General features: G+C 38.9%; 1 protein-coding gene across 1 annotated transcript in view; it reads right to left on the reverse strand.

Moving 5' to 3' along the window:
• Window positions 1-23,983, reverse strand: part of KCNU1 (potassium calcium-activated channel subfamily U member 1) — a 149,704-nt gene that overhangs the window by 59,828 nt on the left and 65,893 nt on the right. The window contains 2 exon segments of the mRNA XM_057303372.1: window positions 1,194-1,209; window positions 7,715-7,729. Coding sequence (XP_057159355.1) covers window positions 1,194-1,209; window positions 7,715-7,729 — 31 coding nt within the window.

Genomic DNA, 23,983 nt, shown 5'->3' on the forward strand with positions numbered 1-23,983 from the left:
AAGTTATAAATAGTTGCATGAAAGCCAAAAAGGTATTAGGTGAACATCCTTGATATTTGATGCTGAGTTGACGACAATTATGGTCCTGTCCTTGACTTTCATTATCAAAGCCATCATGGTCTTTAGGAGCCTAGCATGGGACTAACACAGGCTGAATTCTGATATTCTTACATCCGTGGGGAAACAGCTAAAAAGGCAGTTGTTCCTACCAGACAGAGACCATATTGCCTCACGGGGAGAAAGGAACTGGGTCTCCCTCTCCTATTACTGAAGGTGAGTACTGTGGCTGCTTTGCCACCCCTCAGATTTAAATTGAAATGACATTTCTCTCTAAGGCCTCTGTCTTTCCTACTCATACTATTGGTGGTAACAAAGATGGAGAGCACTAATACAATTTTAGCTGCTTTGAGGTGAATCTCCACACCGGGGGTTCAATTATCTGTGGGACAGTCGTGCCTCCTGTGTCATGATAATTGCCAACATGTATTGAATGTTTACTGTTTGCTAGGAACTTGGCCAAGAGTCTTACACTTAGTCTTCTCATCAGCCTCCGGAGATCGGCGCCGCTCGTGTTACAGAAGAGGGCTCGGAGCCACAGTTCAGTAAGTGCCTTGCTCACGGTCACATAGCATGGGAGTCACAGAGCTGAGATCTTATTCCCGACAGTTCACTTCCAGTGCGTCCGCTTTACCTATGGGACTAAAGTAGCAGCCTCCTACTTTATCACTCTTGCAACCTAAAAACTAAAATGCCATACCACACAATAGGCTTTGATTTGTGATTTTAGATGTACCCGAAAGGCCCTCATTGAATGTCCCCTAAAAACATACCTCCCATTCTGATGCCTGAAAGCCCGTAGTTAGGGGGATTTCCTTAGCTGAAACCCTTGTTCCCTGATAAGAGAAAAGCTACCCTTGGAAGGGCTAATATTTTAAACTTCTGTTTTTGTAAATGATGATTCAGATGTTGATGGAGATAGTAAGTAGCTGGAAAGTATGAGTCCTGGAGAAGGGTGATGGTGGGTGTCAAACAGAGAGCAAACAAAACAGAACGAAAAGTGTGACAATTTTTCCTAGAAACTATGTAAGTCATGGCCTAGTCCTTGAATAGAGTTTTACACAGAAACAGTGACTAAGTTTCCCATAATCTTCACCTTGTCTTACTGAGTTGGCCTTTTATATATGACCTTAAACAAACAAGGCCTCATTCCTGCCTTTTAAGAGATTATAAATGACAAAAATGAAAACATGCAAAAACTAACTACTTAATGCAAATAAATGTATGCACTCAGTAAATGATCAGTTGTCCCACTGTAATTTTTATTTCCATATTAGGAGAGCTGCTTCCTCATCTTCCCAACCAGCTAAATCAATGGAAATTTCCATACCCATAAGTCCTAGGAGAATTTGACTTCATTTTTCTTAAGACCTGTCCACAGCGTAACAAAGAAGTTAAAAAAGGCCTTTGTCCCTTCTTTATTATAGCCTTCTGAGCCAATCAAACAGACAGGGCAAAGAAGACAGGAGTGATGGAAGGAATATGTTGAATTTTCCCTGGAACTCCTCTGACATTCTTATGAAGCCTGAAGCTATTTTGTCTTCTATTTTTAAGTAATAATAATAAAATATTATTTGTTAATCTAAATAATTCATTTATCTAATAAATACCTGATGAATTATTCCTCTATATGTAGTACTTTGCTAGTGTTGTGTCACTTTGCTTCTCAGAAATCCAATTTTTGTCTCTAGGTAAAAGACAAGAACTAGTTCTTAACAAATTCTTATTCTTCTACTTGCTACCACCCTAACTCTTTCATCTGTTTTTGGAACTCAGGCTCAGTGTGCTTAAAAATATCATTTCTACCTTTGTACATGTATGTCTATCTTTATCCCTACCCCCATACCTATCTGTACATGATACATTCATATTACTGTTTTCTTTGGACTTTGTATTAAGACTTGATGAAGATGTTTATTACACTTTATGACCAACCCACCTCCCTGGTAGAGATTCCTACATATTCAAATTCTATCAGTTGCTATGAGGAGGACATCTTTAGAGGTTCTGGAATCTCCAAGACTGAAAACATAAGTGCTATCTGGACTCTCAGAGAAAGGTAACGCTGGAAGATCAAATGCTGGCGGTACAGTATTAAGGACATGTGGGTTTCTAGGGGCGCCTGGGTGGCACAGTGGTTAAGCGTCTGCCTTCGGCTCAGGGCGTGATCCCGGAGTTCTGGGATCGAGCCCCACATCAGGCTCCTCCGCTATGAGCCTGCTTCTTCCTCTCCCACTCCCCCTGCTTGTGTTCCCTCTCTTGTTGGCTGTCTCTATCTCTGTCGAATAAATAAATAAAATCTTAAAAAAAAAAAGGACATGTGGGTTTCTAGAACATGACTTGAAATCCTACAGTGACGGCAAACGCAATATGCACATATGAACAAAAGAATCACAAAAACACTTTTGATTTATTAGTTATGGACTATATTTTGTTCAAATAAAAAAATCTATGCTTGTCCAGAGGGAAAGTCATTTTAAAAGCTTACTATGAAAGACAGGAAGAAAAGTACCCATTCAGACAATGTTATAAGCTCAGTTTCTGTAGAAAGCTCTGACAGGATGTAAGAGGAAACCCATGTGCGGTGATTTATGCCCAATATTCTGACCCTGGAAGGACCTGAAAACCAGTCCTCAGTAGGAGTTCAGACATCACTGAGGCTAAAAGATGGTGTTTCTCTTGCTTGGATCATCTGGGGCTCAGCATTCAATACGGTGTGTAGAACTGAGAATAAAAAGAAAGGAAGGTCCAGCTTTCTTTCCCAGCTGTGTGGGGGGGGGGGGTGAGGGGGGTTGAGGGTGCATAGTATCTGAAAGTGAGCAATCATAGGGGCAGATGTCTTAGGAGTCATCCCTGAGAATAAATTATATAGGGCTGGGCGTGGGTGTGCCAGAAGAGAAAGAATTTCTCCCAGTTAGATGGATTTCCCCATGTCCTTATGGATGGTGTGCCTCCGATACTAACAAGCTTCTGGCCTGGAAGAGGATATAAGGGCAGTCCTTCTGGATGGACTATAATTTGTTCAGAAACTGAAGATCACCATGCAATCAGCTGTGCTGGAGACACTGAGAAACAGCCCAAGAGAGAGCTGGAATTGCCATGGAAAAGAGTGTTGCTGAAGGGGCACAGCAAACTATAGGAAGATTTGGACATGGTGGAGTGACTGCACCAGTGGGAGGTTCTGTATCACAGATCTTCACTGAAAACCCTGATGATATGCTCCATTGAGCTGATGGTCTGTGGAAGGTGGGTGGTAGACAGTGAATGGAATCTTGGAAGGTCTGAAACTTCAGATCCTCTCCCTCTGAATATGAAAGACATTGGTTGCAAAAGCATGAAAATCTAAAAGCCAGGGAAATAGTAACAGAGGAGGATGGGGGAGCAGAACGACAACAGCAGGGACCCCTTTGCACTTGCTCCATTTTGACTGTGATTAGGCTCTACGCAAGAACTTCATCTGTTTTATCTCGATTATTTAGGTTCTAATACTATCCACAAATGTTTCAATTATTTAGGTTCTAATACTATCTCTATTTTGCAGAAGAGGAAACTGAAGCATAAAGGCTAAAGAGGATGGTGATCCAGGGTTCAAGCCTGCTATAGGGACAATGCTCGTGACTGGTATCTGTGGGACACTTCACCTTTAAGGTGCTAAGGCTGGCTTGGACATGAAGAAAGAGAGAAAAAAATGGCATTCTCTGCCTTTGGTGTTTCTAAAAGAACATGGAGAGTATGAAGATGAAGTTGATATCATATTTACACATGATCTTCGTCATAGGTTTCGCAAAGCTATAGTGGGAAGGGATTTTATGCAAGAAGTTACAGGATTTCGATTTCAACATCATCTGTAACAATTGAATTAAACAGATCCAGGGGGAGGATTTCTAGAGAAGGGCTGATAGGCCCAAAGAAGACAAATCTTTCTGTTGGAAATGGTTTCTTCTCCTGACCGAGATCTATCATAAACTGCTTGGAAATTTCTGCCTCCTCTTCTTCGCTCGATTAGATACCTATCAGTATGTACTTGAGCTAACAAACACCTACGTTTTAAAAATACTGAATGGCTTAGTGTGGTCATTGTGTTACCAGCCACTCACAACATAAAATGAACTAGTTGTATCTAAATCTTTTCTTTGTAATATCTAATTAAAATCAGTTTTACTGAAGAAGTAAATAACTGTAGAATGGTAAAATGGGCAGAACACTTTCAAGGTCACCCAAAGTAGGGTGGCCATAATAAAGAAATTGGAAATGAGGGCAGAGGGGGTCCAGGAGCAGTTGAAATGCATTTTTCAACTATGGACTCTGGGAAACAAACTGAGGACTTCAGAGGGGAGGGGTTGGGGGATTGGGATAGGTCGGTGATGGGTATTAAGGAGGGCACATATTGCATGGTGCACTGGGTGTTATACACAAATAATGAATCATGGAACATTACTTTGAAAACTAAGGATATACTGTATGGTGACTAACATAACATAATAAAAAAATTATTATTAAAAAAGAAAAGAAAATTGAAGAATGAGCCCCAAGTACTGCTGGGATCTCTTCCAATGCCTACAAGACTTTAGACATCATGTTAGTAACTTATATTTATGATCATTATGAAATTCTGTTGGTTTGGGTTGCAAATGATTTGTAATTTATAATTTCTTTAAATTCTGTTTTGTTTTTAGAAATAAATATTTCATGACAAAAAAGAAATGCATTTTTATTTATCATAAAGTTTTTCATAAGTCTAACTGGATCACCATGGAAAGGAAGAGGAAATATTAATCTTTACTCTCTCCTATTACATGATCTCTTGACTTAAGGACCCAGAACTCAAGTGAATAGAGCTAGTGTTTGTTTATTTATTTGACAAATACACATTTAACTACCATCTATTAAATAGACTTTTGTGTGTTAGTCTGAGACCCTAACCGCTATTTATAACATTGCTTATTCTATGTGAAGAGAAAGACCCCCAGGGATGCAAAGAAATATTGGACTATAACTTTTGTATAAGTTAGGGCTGTCTGTATTGCTTCAAGTACTAAGAACAGAAGATAGTAGTTTCTGAACTTACTGGAAAACCCACTGGTGGCCTGAAGATTACATCTTTAAAAGCACCAAGCCCTTGTCAGCAAAACTATAAATAACATTATGCTGTTTTGGGTATGTGAACGTAATACTACTAACACATCAAAAATGGATCACAAATAGCACACACCACACATTTTACATGTTTTCCCCGGATAGTACCTACTTGTCTCTATTAAGCCATCGGGTTTATTTTACCACTCGTTGTTACTCAGGACATAGGTTTGTCAATTTGCTAACTGGAGTTACCTTTGCCCTGCAAAAAAACAAAAAGCAAAAACAAAACAAACAAAACCAAAAATAAAACAAAACAAAAACACACCCTATTCTACAGCACGAAGTGGGAGTAGGATGTCATTGATCCCATTAACACTGTACTTAAATCAACTGAGCTAACCAACTCCACTGATGAAATATCACAGAAATGTACCCACAAATGGCACTTATATATACACAAGTGTATAACACTGTCTAACTAGTAGTATGACTCTAATTGGTCTTTTAAAAATCTGTAGCTCAAGTGAACATATCTTGCTTTTCAATTAAAAGGTACAGATAACTTCAGCATCATCTTTAAAGATGATCTGAATGGCTAATTTTCATGATCTCTGACCTTACTTATGGGCTTTTAAAGCATATTCAGGAATCCCCTAGCCAGACACAGGGCTGACAGGCCCAGTCGGTGGATGGACCATGCCGTCCAGATCAATCCTCCTTTTACACACCTGTTTTGGACCATTTCCTTATTGAACGTAGTGGGGGGATTAAAGACAATAGGAAACATACCAATACGTTATTTCATTGTTACAGCTCTGCTAAAGAATAGCAGGGAAAAGTCTGTGAAACTGAATGGCGACTTTTACATTTAAATATTTTCTGTGGCTTTTGGTATCCATTACTTGCCGATCCTCTATTATCCCAGAGAAGATGTGGGAAAGAATAAATGAAAGCATAAGCGTGGTTGGAGCGCTTCATGTGTTATCCTACATGTGGTCTTTATATTCTCAAAAACAATTTTTAAATGTGAATTATGCTTTTGTAACAATCGTGCATTAACATAAACACAGTATACACAAATACACACATGGACAATACCAAGAGCCAAGAATGTATTCTTTTTTTTTTTTTTAAGATTTTATTTATTTATTCGACAGAGATAGAGACAGCCAGCGAGAGAGGGAACACAAGCAGGGGGAGTGGGAGAGGAAGAAGCAGGCTCATAGCGGAGGAGCCTGATGTGGGGCTCGATCCCATAACGCCGGGATCACGCCCTGAGCCGAAGGCAGACGCTTAACCGCTGTGCCACCCAGGTGCCCCCCAAGAATGTATTCTTGAGAAATTTGACATGTTATGTTTCACAACACTCGAGCGCACATTCTCACCTCTAGTCAGACTAGCTGGTACATGGAAGGCTCCAGGTTTCCCCCATGCCTTGCCCGTGTCGTAGCCTTCAAAGGAGTTGAGATGCCCACTCTCTCCTACCTTTAATCCTACCTGCCACAGGAAACTTTCTGAAACAATCTATCCATCCCTCATTGACCTCTTCTTCCTCTGACCTCCTGCCAGAATCACCGATGTAGCACAGGAAGGAGTGCTGCTTTATTTGGCTTCTGATTTACTTTATAGGAATTCATTTTTTTTACCCAACTAGATTGCATGGGGGTTGAAACATCATTTCTATATCTACAAATGCATCAAGCACAGTGCCTACTTAGCACATGGAGATACTCAATAAATACCTATTTATTTTAAAAGGAAAAAAAAAGTGCCAAAAAAATCCCAATTATAGTGAGTAGCTGTTTTGTTGTCATTAAGAGTAAGACAAAATGTGAATTCCTGCAATACCATAGCACTTTCCTCCACACAGTTCTTAATCCTTTCCCACAGATTGTCTTGGTTTGATAAAATGTTGGAATAAAAGGCAAAGAAGGGCAGAAGCTATAATTCCTAGGACTTTTATATTCCTCTTGCAAAGTGCATTCATGAAGAGTTAGCACCTCTGGTGGCTCAGAATTGATGCCAGCCTCACCCACAGGAGTGGTACAATAAAACCTCTGTTAACCAGGCCCATCTCTAAAGAACCCCCAATTAAACAGAAGCATGATTCTTCACATATTAAAAGAGGGGAGTTATTAAAAAAAAAGATTAAGGATTTATTTAAAAATCTACCTCCTTGAAGGCTCTGCACTTACTACTAATTATAATAAGGAACATCTAATGAGGACTTACTGTTGACCAAGAATCAAACAAAGCACTTTAAATACCTAATCTTATTCAGTCATTACAAAAAACCTCCAAAGTATTCACGACTATTATACTCATTTCATATAGCAAAACTGAGACACCTAGAAGTAAAGCAACTTGCCCAAGATCACACAGTTTAGAGTCAGCATTTGAACTTAATGCTAACCTTAGCCCACACGCACATTATGTAATGTCAGTGCACGATGACCACACTCTGCTGGTAATACAGTATTTACCTGTAGATAATCACAACCATTAAAAATTTTCCCGGCACAGTATAGGCACTAAACTAAAATGCTGGTAACATATTACAAAGCTATGCAAAATAAACTCTGAAGTGACGGAACTTTTAGGTTGACCCTCTATTTAAAATCAACTGAACAAATCACCCTTCACCTCTAACTCCACATTCTGGTTAATCAAGAATTTAACGTACTGCAGGGAAAAGAGAGGGAGGAGGCATTTGTTGACCCTGTTCTGCAGATTGAAAAACAAAAGCAATCTCATCATCAGTTTGTTAGAAATAGGGGATGGATTAATAATAGAAATTGGGAATAACTGAAATTTCACCTCAATCCACATGTGTAGAGTGCCTGAAAGCTGATCTGAGAGAAAACTGGGTATATGACCTTTGCTTATCACCGGTATAAAGTATTTTGATCCGTGTTGCAAGGAGGTCTGTTTGTTTAGCTTACTGACATTGGGAGAAGCGGAGATGAATTCATGTCGGTGAGGATAAATTCCACTGGTCACTATAAAGGCTGGAAAGCTAACATTCTTGTTTATGTCACATTTTTAATTGCCCAGTGATCCTCAGAAACCCACAGGGAACCAGGGTTCTCTGAGGTTCTTACCTGGTGGTGAAGCTCATACTGCTCATCGGTCTTGTCTGTCCCAGCATACAGTCATGCACTGTAGAATCAGAGAGTTCCTTCATGCTGTTTTTCTTTACCACCACTGTTGTCCCTGCAAGAACACAGCAATCTTAGTGAGTCGGCATACCTTTCTGGGAGGTATTCTTGAACCATCCCTACTGACTAAGACATTTCTAGGCCCCTGGCTAGGGAGAGGGTAGAGATCCTTAGCCACAGACTAATTCTAAGAGGATGGAACAGAAATCTCTTTCATTTCCTTCTGCAGAGTTAGTGGGTGGAACATGGTTGTAAGGATTTCAATACCACATGGGATGCTTCAACAAGCACCTACCGAGTTGCTGCTGTACCTTCCTAAGGCGTCACCCCTCTGTCTCACCCAAGTGTAGCATCCGGGGATCTTTCCTGCCATAGGCAGGGTCTGCAGCCACATTTTGGACTCCAAGAAAGGATCATTATACAAGTCCCCTTCTCCCCTTCTGCAGATACTACTCAGGCTGCAATTTATTCTCAGTGGATACTGCCTTTTACTTTATTTATTTCCTTCAAAGGATTCCTTTATTATTAATTTTAACTTTTGAAGAATCTTGAGCTTGCATGGGCTAGGTCTCAAAACATTTGTGAATTTCCAAACCTGAAATAACACAAAGGCTAATAATTTTCTCATCTGCCAAATGGGGATAATACTGGGACTTCAAAGGGTGACTGTGAAGATAAATGCAAGAATGTTTGAAATTTAAAAATTAAATAGCAATATGAAGCTGCTCTGAGATGAAAAAGAAACTGACACATGAGCCGTTACTTCTTCCTACACCCATATGTTGGTATTCAATCATGCCATTCTTATTTCAGAACCTTGATTCAACCTAGGAATCCTGGGCTAGGGCATCATTATTGGTCGATAAGAACTGGCACTTAGTATTGTGATAAGAAATTATCATTCCAAAGGATACTTGGAAGTTAAATGCTTCTCTTTCACTCCTCAAGGACCCTGCGTTATTGGCCTGCCTGAATGAGATTCCTGGGTGATCAGAGATGCAGAACTGCCTGAGAAGAAATTATCAAGGAGATGGACAAAGTCAAAGAGTAGCCATCACTGTTGTTCTTCCTTGCCCACCCAAGTGGAGAAAAGAAACATGGCCTTTTCTTCCTGTGTCACTTTAAGAATCATCTGTGTACTAAGACTCCTCTTTGTTCATGTGGAACAAACCTTTAAATCCACATATCACCAGGTTTTAGACAACGGCTGGCAGAAAGAGCCACACATACATTTTGGTTTCCCTCTTCTTTTGATGTAATGCTTTCTGACCCATTCTAATCCATGGAAAATATCAATTGAGTGAAAACACACTTCTGGAAGAAGAGAGACCTCCTTTGGATGTGTGATTTGTCAACTTAAATCAGCAGTAACTGCATCACACAGGTGTTCTAACAGCCAGGTTTGGAATAAGACTGCTCCCTACCTGTAATCCTCAGATGCCCTCACTTACGTATGGAGGCTTGATGGGGGTTTTCAGGTTGACTGGTGTTTCCTTATTTCCTGGTTACCTGTTGCCCTGGGGGAAGTGGCTCAGGGACAGAACATTTGAAGAAAATTCTGAGTGACGACCGGTGTGTCAACTGTCAGTCTTTAAAAGCTAGCCGCTGAGTACATGTGATAGAAGCTGAGCTATGGAATGCAAAAGGCAATATGCCCAAACTGGCTTAGGAACAATGGAACTTTCGGGAAGTCTCTGCTTTCTCAAAGCCTAACTCGGCAGCCAACATTTGCCAGGTATTAAGAAACAGGTGGGAGGGGATAAGTAGGTGAGGCAAATGCTAGGTATGAACCGCTCAAAAGTTTTGCTAAAGCTTTGAATCTTCCCTTGTGTCATTCTTAAGAAAATCTCTTCTGAGAACACATTAAAGATCTGTATCATCTTGGAAGCTTTCATAGTTATGGAAGTATGTGCGTGTGCAGGTCAGAAAGAGCAGCCTGCATGAGGGCTGGGGTACCTCTGGCCGTGGGCGGACTGCCTGAAGGTTAAAGGTGAACTGGACCCATGACCTCTCTTGGTCCCTTCCAACTCTAATTCTATAATCCTAATGATCTTTGTAAACTGTCTAAAAGTGCTCTCTCCAGCAGGTTGCACACAGGGCTGTTAAGAACATGCAACATCTATTGTTGCCTTTGCCCCCAGTTTCTATGCTGCTTCCAACAACTGAGGAAAAAGCAAAGAATACCATCAAAATCAGAAGCCAGAGTTCTCTCTCTCAAGGCAGTTAATAAGCAACTGAAGTTTCTCTGATTACGTTCTAAGGTGGTTTAATCATTTTATTTAGTTGTGTTTTTATTTATCTATAGCTATCTATCTATAGCGTGCAAGTATTTTTTTCATATTTTAGGCGAGAAAAGAACAGAATGGATTTTTGCCTTACTCTCTAGCTACCCTGTTAACATCTTGTCATGGCTTCCTACGACCTCCCTATAGATATTTCAAAGGTTTCTGGATAAAGCATTAGACATCAAAAAGGACATGGCATCTAACATCTGTGAATAACTGAAAGAAAAAAGTCCCCATAAAAAGGACAATATTTTGATTATGTGTCTCTCTTCTTCAAGAAGTGATAACCTTGGAAGCTACAGGAAAGCATTTTCCTCTTTGGCGTATGTGACAGGACTGCATATGAAGACATGCCTCATATATGATTTCCATGTGGACAGTAGTAATTCTAACCCTATCTCCTTCAAGAAACTTGTGACACCCTTAAAAAGTGATATCATGTATTCCGGATAAGAACCACTACTCTAGGAGATGAAGAAGAAGCAGGACAACAGATCAAGCCAGTGCCTTAGTCTTGCAAAAGGAAGGACAGCATTCATCCATCTGCTTATTTTTTAATTTATATATCCATTCATGATCAGAAGTTTTTTTCAAGAAAATTATTATAGCCATGAATGATGGCATGGATTGGCATAAAAAGAGGCTAGATCCAGGGAAAACAGCTCAGAAGCTAGTATAATCACTGGGATGAGACACACAGAGGGCGAGAGATGAGGTGGAGATGGACACCAAGGACTGGAGAAAATGGAGCCCTGCCTGTCAACCACAGGACTCGAATAACAACTGTCATGAATATAGGAATACAAGATATTTGTGTATGGTCTTTGTAGTTATCAAGTTGCTTTTCTTTTTATTGTAATTCAATGGACATGTGGTCCCTGACCCTGCTTTAGAGAAGAGTCATCTAAGAACCCTTTCAATTCTCTCTCCTACCTAGGGCCGCTGGCACAGGAGGAGAGCTCTGACTGGACTTCAGAGCTGCTCAGGGAAGCCAAGCCAGGGAGACCAGCTGGTAGATTCATTAGGGAATTTCTATCTCAACTTTCTTGGTTTAGAATTCTCCTCTTTGGGAAACAGTGGCTGGAATGACACCTGTCTTAAAGGGGTCAATTAGTCTTGGATGTTAATGAAAAAAGTGACCCACGGACAAACCTAAGGAGAACTGTGAAATGGGGTAAATTCAGATTTGGACCGTGGACCCAAACCATTCCTATCATTGCCTCCTGTCCTTGACTCCTTTCACATTCTCTTTCCAATTTCCTTTTCGAAATTCCTCTCTCTTTTAGGTGTGACTCCAGGGAAAAAATTAACACTTTAATGAGGACGCTACAACAGTGCTCAGGGGGGTGGAGATTAGGGAAATCTGGACCCTACTTTCCCTAGGGCCATTTTCCTATTGCCCATCTGTATGCCACTCCAGTGCATACAGATATTCCTGTAAGCTCCTCCTTGCCCTGGTTGAGGACCACTACTCTACAACCTGAGGCATGAGAGGTTTCAGTGGTGCAATAGCAGACAGAGAACTGTATAGACAGGGCTGGAGAAGTCCCTGCCCAATAATTTATCTAACTATAATAAGCAGAAAAACAGAAAGACAACTACTCCTGATCTGAAGGCTAACCCTGCTAGTCTTCCTGCTCTGAACCCCAAAACATCAGGGAGTGGGTTAAAATAAGTATAATCCACTAGGACTTCTCTGCCAATTCTTATTTCATCTGCATTTCATTGATGAGAAAAGAAATAATGAGATTCTTTTTGAGTTTATGTTCCCACGGGTAATATGATAATTAACATACATATACTTACTATTTTCCAGGTATTGGTCTTAATGCTTTTTATATTAATATGCTCAATCTGTATACCCTTTATGTGCTAATATTCTCATTTAATCTTCTGAGATATGTGATATTATTATCAGCATTTTACGGTAATCTGAAGCACAATGAGAGTTTGAATAATTTGCTTAAAGCCACACAGCTAAGAGGTGACCAATGCAGGATCCATGCTCTTCACTACCACACTCGGCTGCCTCTCGAAAATGTCAAGATCATGAATTTAAGTGGAGAACCTCTGGTGTGGTTTCAGCTTAGAAAAGTGCAAGTAATCAAAGGCAAGAGGGATTATAAATCACTGAACATCAGAATTGAAAAGGGCTATTGAGATGACAACAACGGTCCAGTGTGGCAATAACGACAACACTGAGACCCCGAAAAGTCGCATGTCTTCCCTTAACCACAGTGAATCAGTGGCATAGTTTTCATTAGCATTCGAGTCTGCTGAACTCTCAATTAGCATAGTAGGAGGAAGAAATTGGTGGGACTGAGCAAACTCAATTAGCTCAAGAAAGAAATGGTTATTAGAAAAGAGTGGACCGCGGATACTCTGCATCGGGCTCTGAAACATGAAGTATTCAACCTGAAATTTCTACTAATCCGAAGTCAGAAATTTTTTCTATTTTGCTATCTATTGCTAGGTTCTTAAGCCCTTTTTGAAAGTTAATTCGATGGGAGAATTTCCAGATGTTATTATGGATTTTAAATCTATAAGGTCAAAGAGCCGCCTTCTACAGTGATGTCCTCTTCAGCACATTTGACTAGAGCTCTCTCCAGATTCAAATTCCTACACAAGCCCACTCCCTAGCCGCCAGACCTGTGAGCATTTCATGGTACTCTGCTGCCATCGTCTGGCAAGCTGAAGTCAGGAAGCACTGACACCACCCACTATTTCAGCATCTGGGTACCAGATTGTTTGATAACCAGGACACAGGAGATAGGCGTGGCAGGAGTACTGACCAAGGATCAGTGCCAGGCAGGAAGAAGAAACGATCCTATTATGAGAAGAATCAAAGTTTCTGAGAATTGTGATCGCTATAGGGAAGCTCAAACATTTGATTATAGGTTAAAAATCTTACTAACTTATTCCCTAGATACTACTAAATGCATGTTACAGAGGTGGGTAAAATTTGTCATATCTACAAATGATGGCAGAGCCTTCTATTTATGCAAAAATCTTTCCCTCTTTATACTAGAGCAACTTCCTGCTTTAAAATATATATAGTAAGGGCACCTGGGTGGCTCAGTTGGTTAAATGTCCAACTCTTGATTTTGTCTCAGGGTCCTGAGATCAAGCTCCACCCAGCATGGAGCCTGCTTAAGATTCTCCTTCTCCCTCTTCCTCTGCCCCTCTCCACCCTGCTTGTGCACTCTCTCTTTCTTGCTCTCAAAAAATAAATAAAATAAAAAGTAAAATAAAATAAAGTAAAATAAAATAAAAAATAGTAAAATCGTACTTAAAAGCTTGCTAGAGGGGTGATTATTAATTTTTATAAAACATTTTTGTTTTGCAAAATGACCAACAGAAGTGAATGCATATGAGTGGGTATACTGAGCTTGCAGAAGTTTGATTTGCATACTGTGTTTACAGGAATACATCTACTGTGTGAAACCATGCTAAATTTTCATATATTATAAAGATACATGTAGTGATAGGATACGTTTAATGTATTATTTTTTCTTTCTTCACTCCTTTTCTTAATGGGATTTTTATCCTATTCAGTCTTATCCCTTGCCTCAAGAAAGATTCATAGGTTACAGAACACAAAAATAGTCAGTGTATAGCTTCTGAATCCAAAATAGGGTCTCAAAGCCCATTTAATTCACAATCTTCAGACGTAAGCATTCAGTGGCAACCCTATGGACAACAGGGATTTCAGGTTACCTTCATCCCAGCTCACATCTAAGGCTGAATTTCTACAGTGAGAGAATCAAACCGAGAAGACCAGAGGCTTCCACCACTGCCTAGTGCCCTGCTCAAAAAGCAGATGTGTCACTTTGAGAGAACTCTCCAGCTCTGGAGCAGTGGCTCAGACACTCTGCCCAGAGGGAGAGGCAGGGCATTAGAACAGCAGGTGCTGAAGCTCTTCCCAAGGGAGTTGGCTTTATTTGGAACAGTGTGGAAAAGTTCAAGGCCAAAGGGGCTCTTGAAAACAATGGTGATTTTGGTGGCAAACAATTAGGTTGAGGTTGGTAGCTCCACGAGAGCAAAAAGTAAACTGTAGGCCAGAATTTACTACAGTGAGACAGGAAAACAGACAGCGAGTGCTCTCTTTGGGTCAGAAAGGACCTCAAAAACTAGTCCTGCAATGGGGCCCACATTTAATTAAATAATACCTTAGAACACTATATGCCTGAGGGTATTGTCAAGAATAATAGAGTTAGCAGCAGCCAGTAGTGCACACCAAGAGCTGGGTATGATACCAACAGAGGCCGAGAGATGAATAGAGACAAAGAGCCCTATTAAAACCACCGTCATTCCCAGGTGACCACGTGCTACCCCAAGACTGCATTCTGATGAGCAATATCAGAGCCTTAATGCTGCCAGGGGGATCGATTTCAATAAAGAGTCAAGCTCAATCACTAATTCACTAATCAAACAAGCAATGACAACAAGCCCTGGTATCCAGAATTGCTACAATATATTATCTAGAAGTCTAGTTTTCAACAAGAACAGCAAAATTATGATATGTAAAGAAACAGGAAAACATGAACCATACACAGGGGTAAAAAAAAAAAAGCAGATAACAGAAATGGCCTGTGCAAGGGTCCAGATGTCACACTTAGCAGACAAATTCTTGAGATCAGCTATTACAAATGTGTTCAAAGAATTTGAAAAACCATGATTCAAGAAATAAAGGCATGATGACAATATCTTTTCAAAGATATAATAATAAACAGAAATTATAAAGAAGAACCCAATGGAAATTCTATACTTGAAAAGTATACTAATTGAAGTTAATTATTCACTAGGAGGGTTAATGGACTGAAGAGTGTCCCCCAAACTCATGTCTACTTGGAACCTCAAAATGTGACTGCCATGGGCTGCACTGTGTCCTTCCCAAATTTACATGTTGAAGCCCTAATTCCCAGTGTGACTGTATGTGGAGATGGAGCCTTTACAAAAGTAATTAAGGCCAAATAAGGACCCTGATCTGGTAGGATTAGTGTCCTTATAAGAAGAGGAAGAGAGACCAGAGCTTGCTCTCTGCCATATGGGGACACTGGGGGAGGGTGGCCATCTATAATCCAGGAACAGACCTCTCTCCATAAACTGAGTTGGCTGGTACCTTGATCTTGGACTTCTAGCCTCCAGAACTTTGAGAAAATAAATTCCTCCTGATTAAGCCAGCCCAGTCTGTAGTATTTTGTTTTGGCCACCCAAGCTGCCTACTACGGTGACCTTAAATGGAAATGACATCCTTGCAGATGTAATTAGTTAGGAATCTCAAGATAAAATCATCCAGAATTTTGGATGAGTTCTAAGTCCAAAACTGATGTCCTTAAAAGAGGAAGAGAACACAGAGGAGAGACACAGGAATGAGGGCCATGTGAAGACAGAGGCAGGCTGCAGTGATGTCAGCACAGGCAAGGGCCACTAGCAGCCTCTAGAGCTGAAAGAGTCAAGGAAGGATTCTCCCGAGAGCCTTCAGAAGGTGTGGCCCTGCTGACACCTTGATTTCAGACTTTGGTCTGAGAACTGGGACAGAATAATTTTCTGTTGTTTGAAGCTACCCAATTTAGGGTAATTTGTTTTGACAGGCCTAGGAAATAAGTCAAGGGGTTTGGGATAGGCACAAAATACACCCTCCCCCGAAGATGTCCATGTCCTAATCTCCAGAACTTGTGAGTATGTCATGCTATATATGGTGCGGGGGATTCAAGGTTGCAAATGGAAAGGTGCTAATCAGCTCACCTCGAGAGATTTTCCCAGATTAACCAGGTGGCTTAATGTAATCACAGGATTTCTTTCAATGTGGAACAGGGAGGCAGAAGATCCAGAGTCAGAGAAGGTAATGTGACGATGGAAGCAGAGTCTGCGCAATGAGATGTGAGAAAGACCTGACCAGACATTGCTGGCTTTAAAGACAGAAGGGGGCCATGAGCCAAGGAGTACCGACAGCCTCTACAACCTGAGTAAGCAAGGCCATGGATTCTTGCTTAGAACTTCCATAAAGACCCCTGCCAGGTAGGCCCATTTTAGACTTCTGAATGATAAAATAATGTTAACTTATCACTAAGCCACTTCATGTGTGGTAATTTGTTACAGTAGCAATTGGAGACCAATGTAGGGCCCAGCACTAGATCTGAACTGCCAGAAGAAAAAAAATAGCAAATATAGGACAGACTGACAGATACTGCAATCCAAAAGAGCAAGAACAAAAGAGAGAGAGACAGATGGACAGAGAGAGAGGGAGAGAGAGAAACAGAGAGAGAGAAGAAGGAAGAAAAATAGACAATTCCAGAAATATGTGGATTCTCATTAGGTGTACCATATATATGTAAAGATAGGACCAAGTAGAGGGAAGAGAGATGAAGGAGGAGAAAAAAAATACTCAAAAAAATAATGAATTAAGTCTTTCAAAATTTGATGAAAAATATTCATCTACATATATGGGCACACCTCAGAGGTACTGTAGGTTTGGTTCCAGGCCACTTTAATAAAGCAGATATCACAGTGAAGCAAGTCAATGAATTTTTTGGTTTCCTAGTGCATATATAATGTCTATGCTACACTATAGTCTAAGTGTGCAAGAGCATTAGGTCTAAAAAAAGTACAGAACTTAATTACAAAATACTTTATTGCTAAATAATGCTAGCCATCATCTGAGCTTACAGTGAATTGCGATGTTTTTGCTGGTGAGGGGGCTTGCCTTGATGCTGATGGCTGCTGACTGCTCAGAGTGGTGGTTGCTGAAGGCTGGGGTGTCTGTAGCAATTTCTTAAAATAAAACAATGAAGTTTCCTGCATCAACTGACTCTTCCTTTCACTTAAACATATAGAAGCCATTGTAGAGTTATTAACTTTTCTAATATCAATATTGTGTCTCAGGGAATAAGGCCTAAGGACAAGGAGTGGAGTAGCTGGTCAGTGGAACAGTCAGAATACATACCATACTTACCAATTAAGTTATATGTGTTACATGGACACGGTCCATGGCACCCAAAATAATTACAATAGTAACATCAAAGATCACTGATCACAGATCGTCATAATAAATATAATAATATTAAATAATACTAATAATACTGAAGTTTGAAATACTGTGAGATTACCAAAATGTGACACAGAAAAATGAAGTGAGCAAATGCTGTTGGAAAAATGGTGCCAAAAGACTTACATGCAGGGTTGCCATAAAACTTAAATTTGTAAAAAATGCAATACCTGCAAAGTGCAATAAAGTGAAGCACAATAAATTGAGGTATGCCTGTATTATTTTCCAGTGAATGCTGTAACAAATTACTCACAATGTTGGCTTAAAACAACATTCTTTTATTCTCTTACAGTTCTGGAGTTCAGAAGTCTGAAGTAATTTTCCCTGGGCTAAAATCAGGGCATTAAATTCCTTTCAGGGATTCTAGGGGATAATCCATCTCCTTGCCTTTTCCAGCTACTGGAGGCTCCCTATATTCCTTACCCTGTGGCCCTTTCCTCCATCTTCAAAGACAATGACATAACATTTTCTCTCTCTGAATCAGCTTCCATCTGCTTTCACCACAAGCCCTTTTCTCTTGTTTACATAGTTGAACCTCCTCCTTCTGCCTCCCTTTCATAAAGACCTTTATGATTACATTTAGATTCCACATAGATAATCCAGGATAATCTGCCCATCTCAAGGATCCTTAATTTAATCACATCTGCAAAGTTCCTTTTGCCATATGAAAATAACATTCACAAGGCTCCAGGGGCTAGGGTACAGCTATCTTTGGGGGCCATTACTTAGTCTATTATATTACACATCCAAAGATATCAGTGAACTCCAACAGGATAAACACAAAGATATCCAGACACAGACATATCATAGGAACTATGCTGAAAGTTAAAAACAAAAATAAACTCTTAAAAGCAGCAAGAGACAGACACAACTTGATTTAGCAGTGAGATTAACAGATGACTTCTCATCAGAAAGAATGAAGGCTAGAAGGTAACTGTCAACCAAAAATTCTATACCCAGTAAAACTATCTCTCAAAAATGAAACTGAGCCACACACAAAAAAAATGATAAAGGCTTCAGAAAGTTTGCTCCCCCATAAAAACAAAGAATAAACTGACAAAAGTGATCAGAATGATTTTTTTTAGAATTCTGAAAACTAATTGGCATTGATCCAAGAAAAATTAGTCCAGAAAAATGAATATATCTCAGTAAAAACAGCAATATTTGTGGTGTTTTAACTTATATTAGTCCCATCTCCAACTCCCTACCTAATTAGTATCCTTGCAAAAGAATGCCCCATATTCCTGGTGCCAGAGGGAGTAGAGCAGAACTGCGTTTCTTTCAAAGCCTTATTTCCAAAAAGGAGTCATTATTTGACTTGTGTGGTGGTTCTCTGGATGATATGACTTGAATGGCTTATCTTTCTCAACCTTATTTGAACTTACCTCATTCTAAAATCCTCTACCCAGTAAGCTATAGCATATGTTTTAGTATCACAACTGTCTGAGGCAATGGATAAAAGATAGGGCAAATGATAGACTCAATAAAAGTTTAAAGGGGAAGCTAGGGAATGAGTTGTCCATAGGCACTTTAAAAAACTCTGGAACAGTCCTGAAAATGTAAAAAGGACACACATGCACAGGACTCCAGGACCATGTATAGATGTGTGCATGTTGAGAAGGCCTTAAGCTCTCACCTCTAACTGACCTTTATGTTCTGTGCAAGCAGGAAGTGAAGGCTAAAGCAGAGCTGTCAACTGCCTAGCTGAGTATTGAAGGCATGCCTCAACAAAAACACAAAATACCTTGACAAATACTGGGAGATTTATTGGTTGCAGGTATTTAAAAAGATCTCTGTCCAATTATTAGATGACCACTAAACTAACACAACAGAGAATTCAGTGGCTACAAATGACAAAGATGCAGACATGATATAGTTCATAAAAGTCACTAAAATACTGACAACTACAACAAGCAACAACAACAACAACAACAACAAAAAACCCCACTGGGGAATAAGGTGGGTGAAGTCTAGATTTCCATAATTACCACATTTATATTTGCAATATCTAATTTTCAACAAAAAATTATGAGACACGGACAGAAACAGGAAAGTATTACCCATACACAGGATGAAAAGCTACCAATAGATATTGTCCCTGAGGAAGCCCAGACATTGCATTTACTGGTCAAAGACTTTTAATCTATTAAAAGTTATTTTAAGTATGTTCAGAGAACTAAGGCAAATTATAGCTAAAGAACTGAAAGAATATGAGAATGATGTCCCACAAAACAGAGAATACCAATAAAGAGTTGAAGTTATTAGGGGCACCTGGGTGGCACAGTCAGTTAAGTTAAGCTACTGCCTTTGGCTCAGGTCATGATCTTGGGGTCCCAGGATTGAGCCCCACATGGAGGGTCTCCGCTCAGCAGGGAGTCTATTTCTCCCTCTCCCTCTGCTGCACCCCCCCAGCATGTACTCTCTGTCTCTCTCGCTCTCTCTCACTCTCAAATAAATAAATGAAAATTTTAAGAAACTAAAAAAAAAAAGAGAGTTATTCAAAAAACAGGAATCCTGGAGTTGAAAGTATAATAACTGAGATAAGAAATTATTGTAATTTGAGATCAAGTTTGAGCATGCTGAAAAAAGAATCAGTCAGCTCAAAGATAGGTCAAGGGAGATTACCCACTCTGAGTGACAGAAGGAAAAATAAAGAAAGAAAAGTGAATGGAGTTTGAGAGAGCCTCTGGGATGCCATATAAATATACCACTTAATGGGAGTCACAGAGGGAGAAGAGAGAGAGAGAGGGAAGAAGGAATATTTGAAGAAATAATGTCCAAAAACTTCCCAAATTGGATGAAAAACATTAATCTACACAACCAAGAAGCTTACAAATTCTAAATACGATAAATTCAAAAAGATCAACATCTGGACACTCCATAATCAAACTACTGAAACCCAAAGAAAAGGAAAGAATCTTCAAAGCAGCAAGAAGTTACTCATCACGTACAACGGCTCCTCAATAGGATTGACAGCTGATTTCTTATGAGAAACAATGGAGGCCAGTAAGCAGTAGGATGACATATTCAAAGTCCTGAATGAAAAAAACGCCAAGAAACAATTCTGTATCTGCTAAAACTATCCTTCAAAAATGAAATCAAAAAATCCTTAGAGTTCATTGCTTTTAGACAAGCCCTACATCGAATACTGATGAGAATCCTTGAATTTGAAATAAAAGGATACCAGGCAGTAATTCAAATCCACATGAAGAAATAAAGAACACTGGTTGAGGTATATTTCCATAAGTAGTTATAAAAGAAAATATAGGGCTTTTTGTTTGTAACCTCTTTTTTTCTATCTGATTTAAAAGATGAATGTGTAAAGAGATAATTGCAAATCTATGCTGATGGCCACATATATGTAAGTACATAGTGTGTGATGATAACCTAAAGGGAGGAAATGGAACTATATAAGAACATAGTTTTTATATACTATAGAAACTAACTTGGCATTAATCCAAACAAGATTATTATACGTTGTCATGTTAACAGCATAACCCGGCCAACTACCAAGAAAATAACTAAAATATGTATATGAAAATAAATGGCAAGGGATTTAAAATGGTACATTAGCAAATATCTAACACAAAAGAAATTAGTAATTAATGATTTAAAAAACAAAAAAGATATGACATATAAAAAAACCCCAGTAAAACAGCAGTTGTAAATACTAACTTATCAGTAATTACATCAAATATGTATGAATTAAACTCTGCCATAAAGAAATGGGGGGGGGGCGGCGCCTGGGTGGCTCAGTCAGTTAAGCATCTGCCTTCGGCTCAGGTCATGATCCCAGGACCCTGGGATAGAGCGCTACGTCAGGCTCCCTCCCAGCAGGGAGCCTGCTTCTCCCTCTCCCTCTGCCTGCCATTCCCTCTGCTTGTGCTCTCTCTCTCTTGCTATTGCTCTCTGTCAAATAAATACATAAAATCTTTAAAAAAATAAAATAAAATAAAGAAGCAGGGATTACCAGAATGGAAAAAAAAAAAACAAACATGATCCAACTGTATGCTGCATGCAAGATACATAGTTTAGATTCAAAGACACTAAGAGATTGAAAGAAAAAGAATGAAAAAAGATATTTCATGCAAATGGTAACCAAAAGAGGGCTGGAGTGGTTATACTAATTTCGCACAAAATAGAATTTAAGACAAATATATTACTGAAGACAAAGACATTTTATAATGATAAAATGGTTAGTCTATCACTAAGATATAACAGACTTATAGGCACATAACAGTAGAAATCCAAAATACATGATTCATTAAACTAACATATTTAAATGGGGAAACAGACAATTCAACAACAATAACTGGAAGTTTAATACCCCACTTTCAATAACAGAACAACTATCCATTGTTCTATCAGCAAGGATCAGCAAGGAAATATGAGACTTAAAAAACCCTATAAACCAACTAGACCTAACAAACATTTATATAACGTTCCACTCAGTGACAGAAGAATACATAGTTTTCTCAACTATACATTGAATATTTCCCAGGATAGGTCAAATAATAGTCCATAAAATAAGTATGAATAAATTTAAAGGAATTTAAGACATACAAAATATGCTCTTCAACTACAATGAAATGAAATGAAAAATTAGTAACAAAGGAATTGGGGAAATTCATAAATATGTGGAAATAAAAACAACACATGCCTAAATAACCAATGGGTCCTCCCCCTACAAATCACAAGTGAAATTATAAAATACTTTTATATTAATGGAAAATGAAAGCACAGCTCATCAAAAATATGACATGCCCCTAAAGAGTGCTTAGAGGAAATTTTATTGATATTGATGCCTCTATTTATTAAAAAAGAAAAAAAGATCTAAAATCACATGACCTAATCACCTTTCATGTTAAGACATTGAGAAGAGAAAATTAACCCATATCAAGTTGAAAGAAGGAAATAATAAAAATTAGAGTATACATAATTTAATCAAAAGATTGAACAGTGGTAGATAAAAATAAATTAAAATTGGTTCTTTGAAAAACCCAACAAAATTGACAAGCATTTTTGGCAAGACTGGCCATAAAAATGAAGAAATACCAATATTACTAAAATCATAAATTAATGAGCAGATATTAGGCAAGAAAATGAAATAAAAGGCCATAAAACAAGGTATTAGAGCTAATAAAACAAGTTCAGTAAGGTTGAGATCAATACACAAAAATCAACCATATTTCTATACCTTAACAATGAATCATCTGCAAATGGAGTGAAGAAAACAATTTCAGGTGCACCTGAATGGCTCAGTTGGTTAAGCATCCAGCTCTTGGTTTCAGCACAGGTCATGATCTCAGGGTTGTGGGACTGAACCCCATGTAGGGCTCTGTGCCAGCATGGTCTGCTTGAGATTCTCTCTCCCTCTCCCTCTGCCCCTCCCCACTGCTCACGCTCTCGCTCTCTCTCTAAAATAAAGAAATACATAAAATCTTAAAAAAGGAAAACAATTGCATTTACAGTAGCACTAAAAAGAATAAAACACTATTGAAGGAAATTACAGATATAAATAGATATAAAGACATCACATGTTCATGGGTCAGAAGACTTACTATCTTAATAGCAATATTTCCAAAATTGATCTACAGATGCAACACAATGCCAATCAAAATCCCTAGTGCCTTCTTTGCACAAATTGACATGTTTATCCTAAAATTCATAAGGACATGCAGGGACCCAGAATAACCAAAACAATCTTGAAAAAGAATAACAAACTTGGAGGACTCATATTTCAAATTTCAAAATATAATACAAAACTATGGTAGTCAAGTCAGTGTGGTACTGACACAAAGCTAGACATACACGTCAAAGAAATAAAACTGAGACTCATAAATAAACCCACACCTTTGCAGTCCACAGTTTTTTGACAAGGTTACCAAAAACAGCTCAATGGGGAAGTTCTTTGAAAAAATGGCGCTGGGACAACTGAATATCCACATCGAAAAGAAAGAAGTTGGACCCTTTCATCACACCAAACACAAAAATCAACTCAAAATGGATCAGTGACCTCCAAGTAAGAGCTAAGAACATAAAATTCTTAGAAGAAAATATTGGAGTAAATCCTTATGACCTCAGGTTAGCTATTCCACAAAAACACAAGCAACAAAAGATAAAATACATCACTGGACTTCATCAAAATTTAAATTTCTGTACCTCAAATTATATGAAGAAAATAAGAAGACAAACCACAAAATGGGAGAAAATATTGGCAGATCATACATCTGAGAAGGAACATGTATTTAGAATATATAAAGACTGTGTACAACGCAATAATAGAAAGACAACAACCCAATTTAAAACTGGGTAAGGGATCTGAATAGACATTTCAAAGACATACAAATGGCCAA

The sequence above is a fragment of the Ursus arctos genome, unplaced genomic scaffold, assembly GCF_023065955.2.
Source record: "Ursus arctos isolate Adak ecotype North America unplaced genomic scaffold, UrsArc2.0 scaffold_27, whole genome shotgun sequence".
Taxonomy (NCBI): Eukaryota; Metazoa; Chordata; class Mammalia; order Carnivora; family Ursidae; genus Ursus; species Ursus arctos.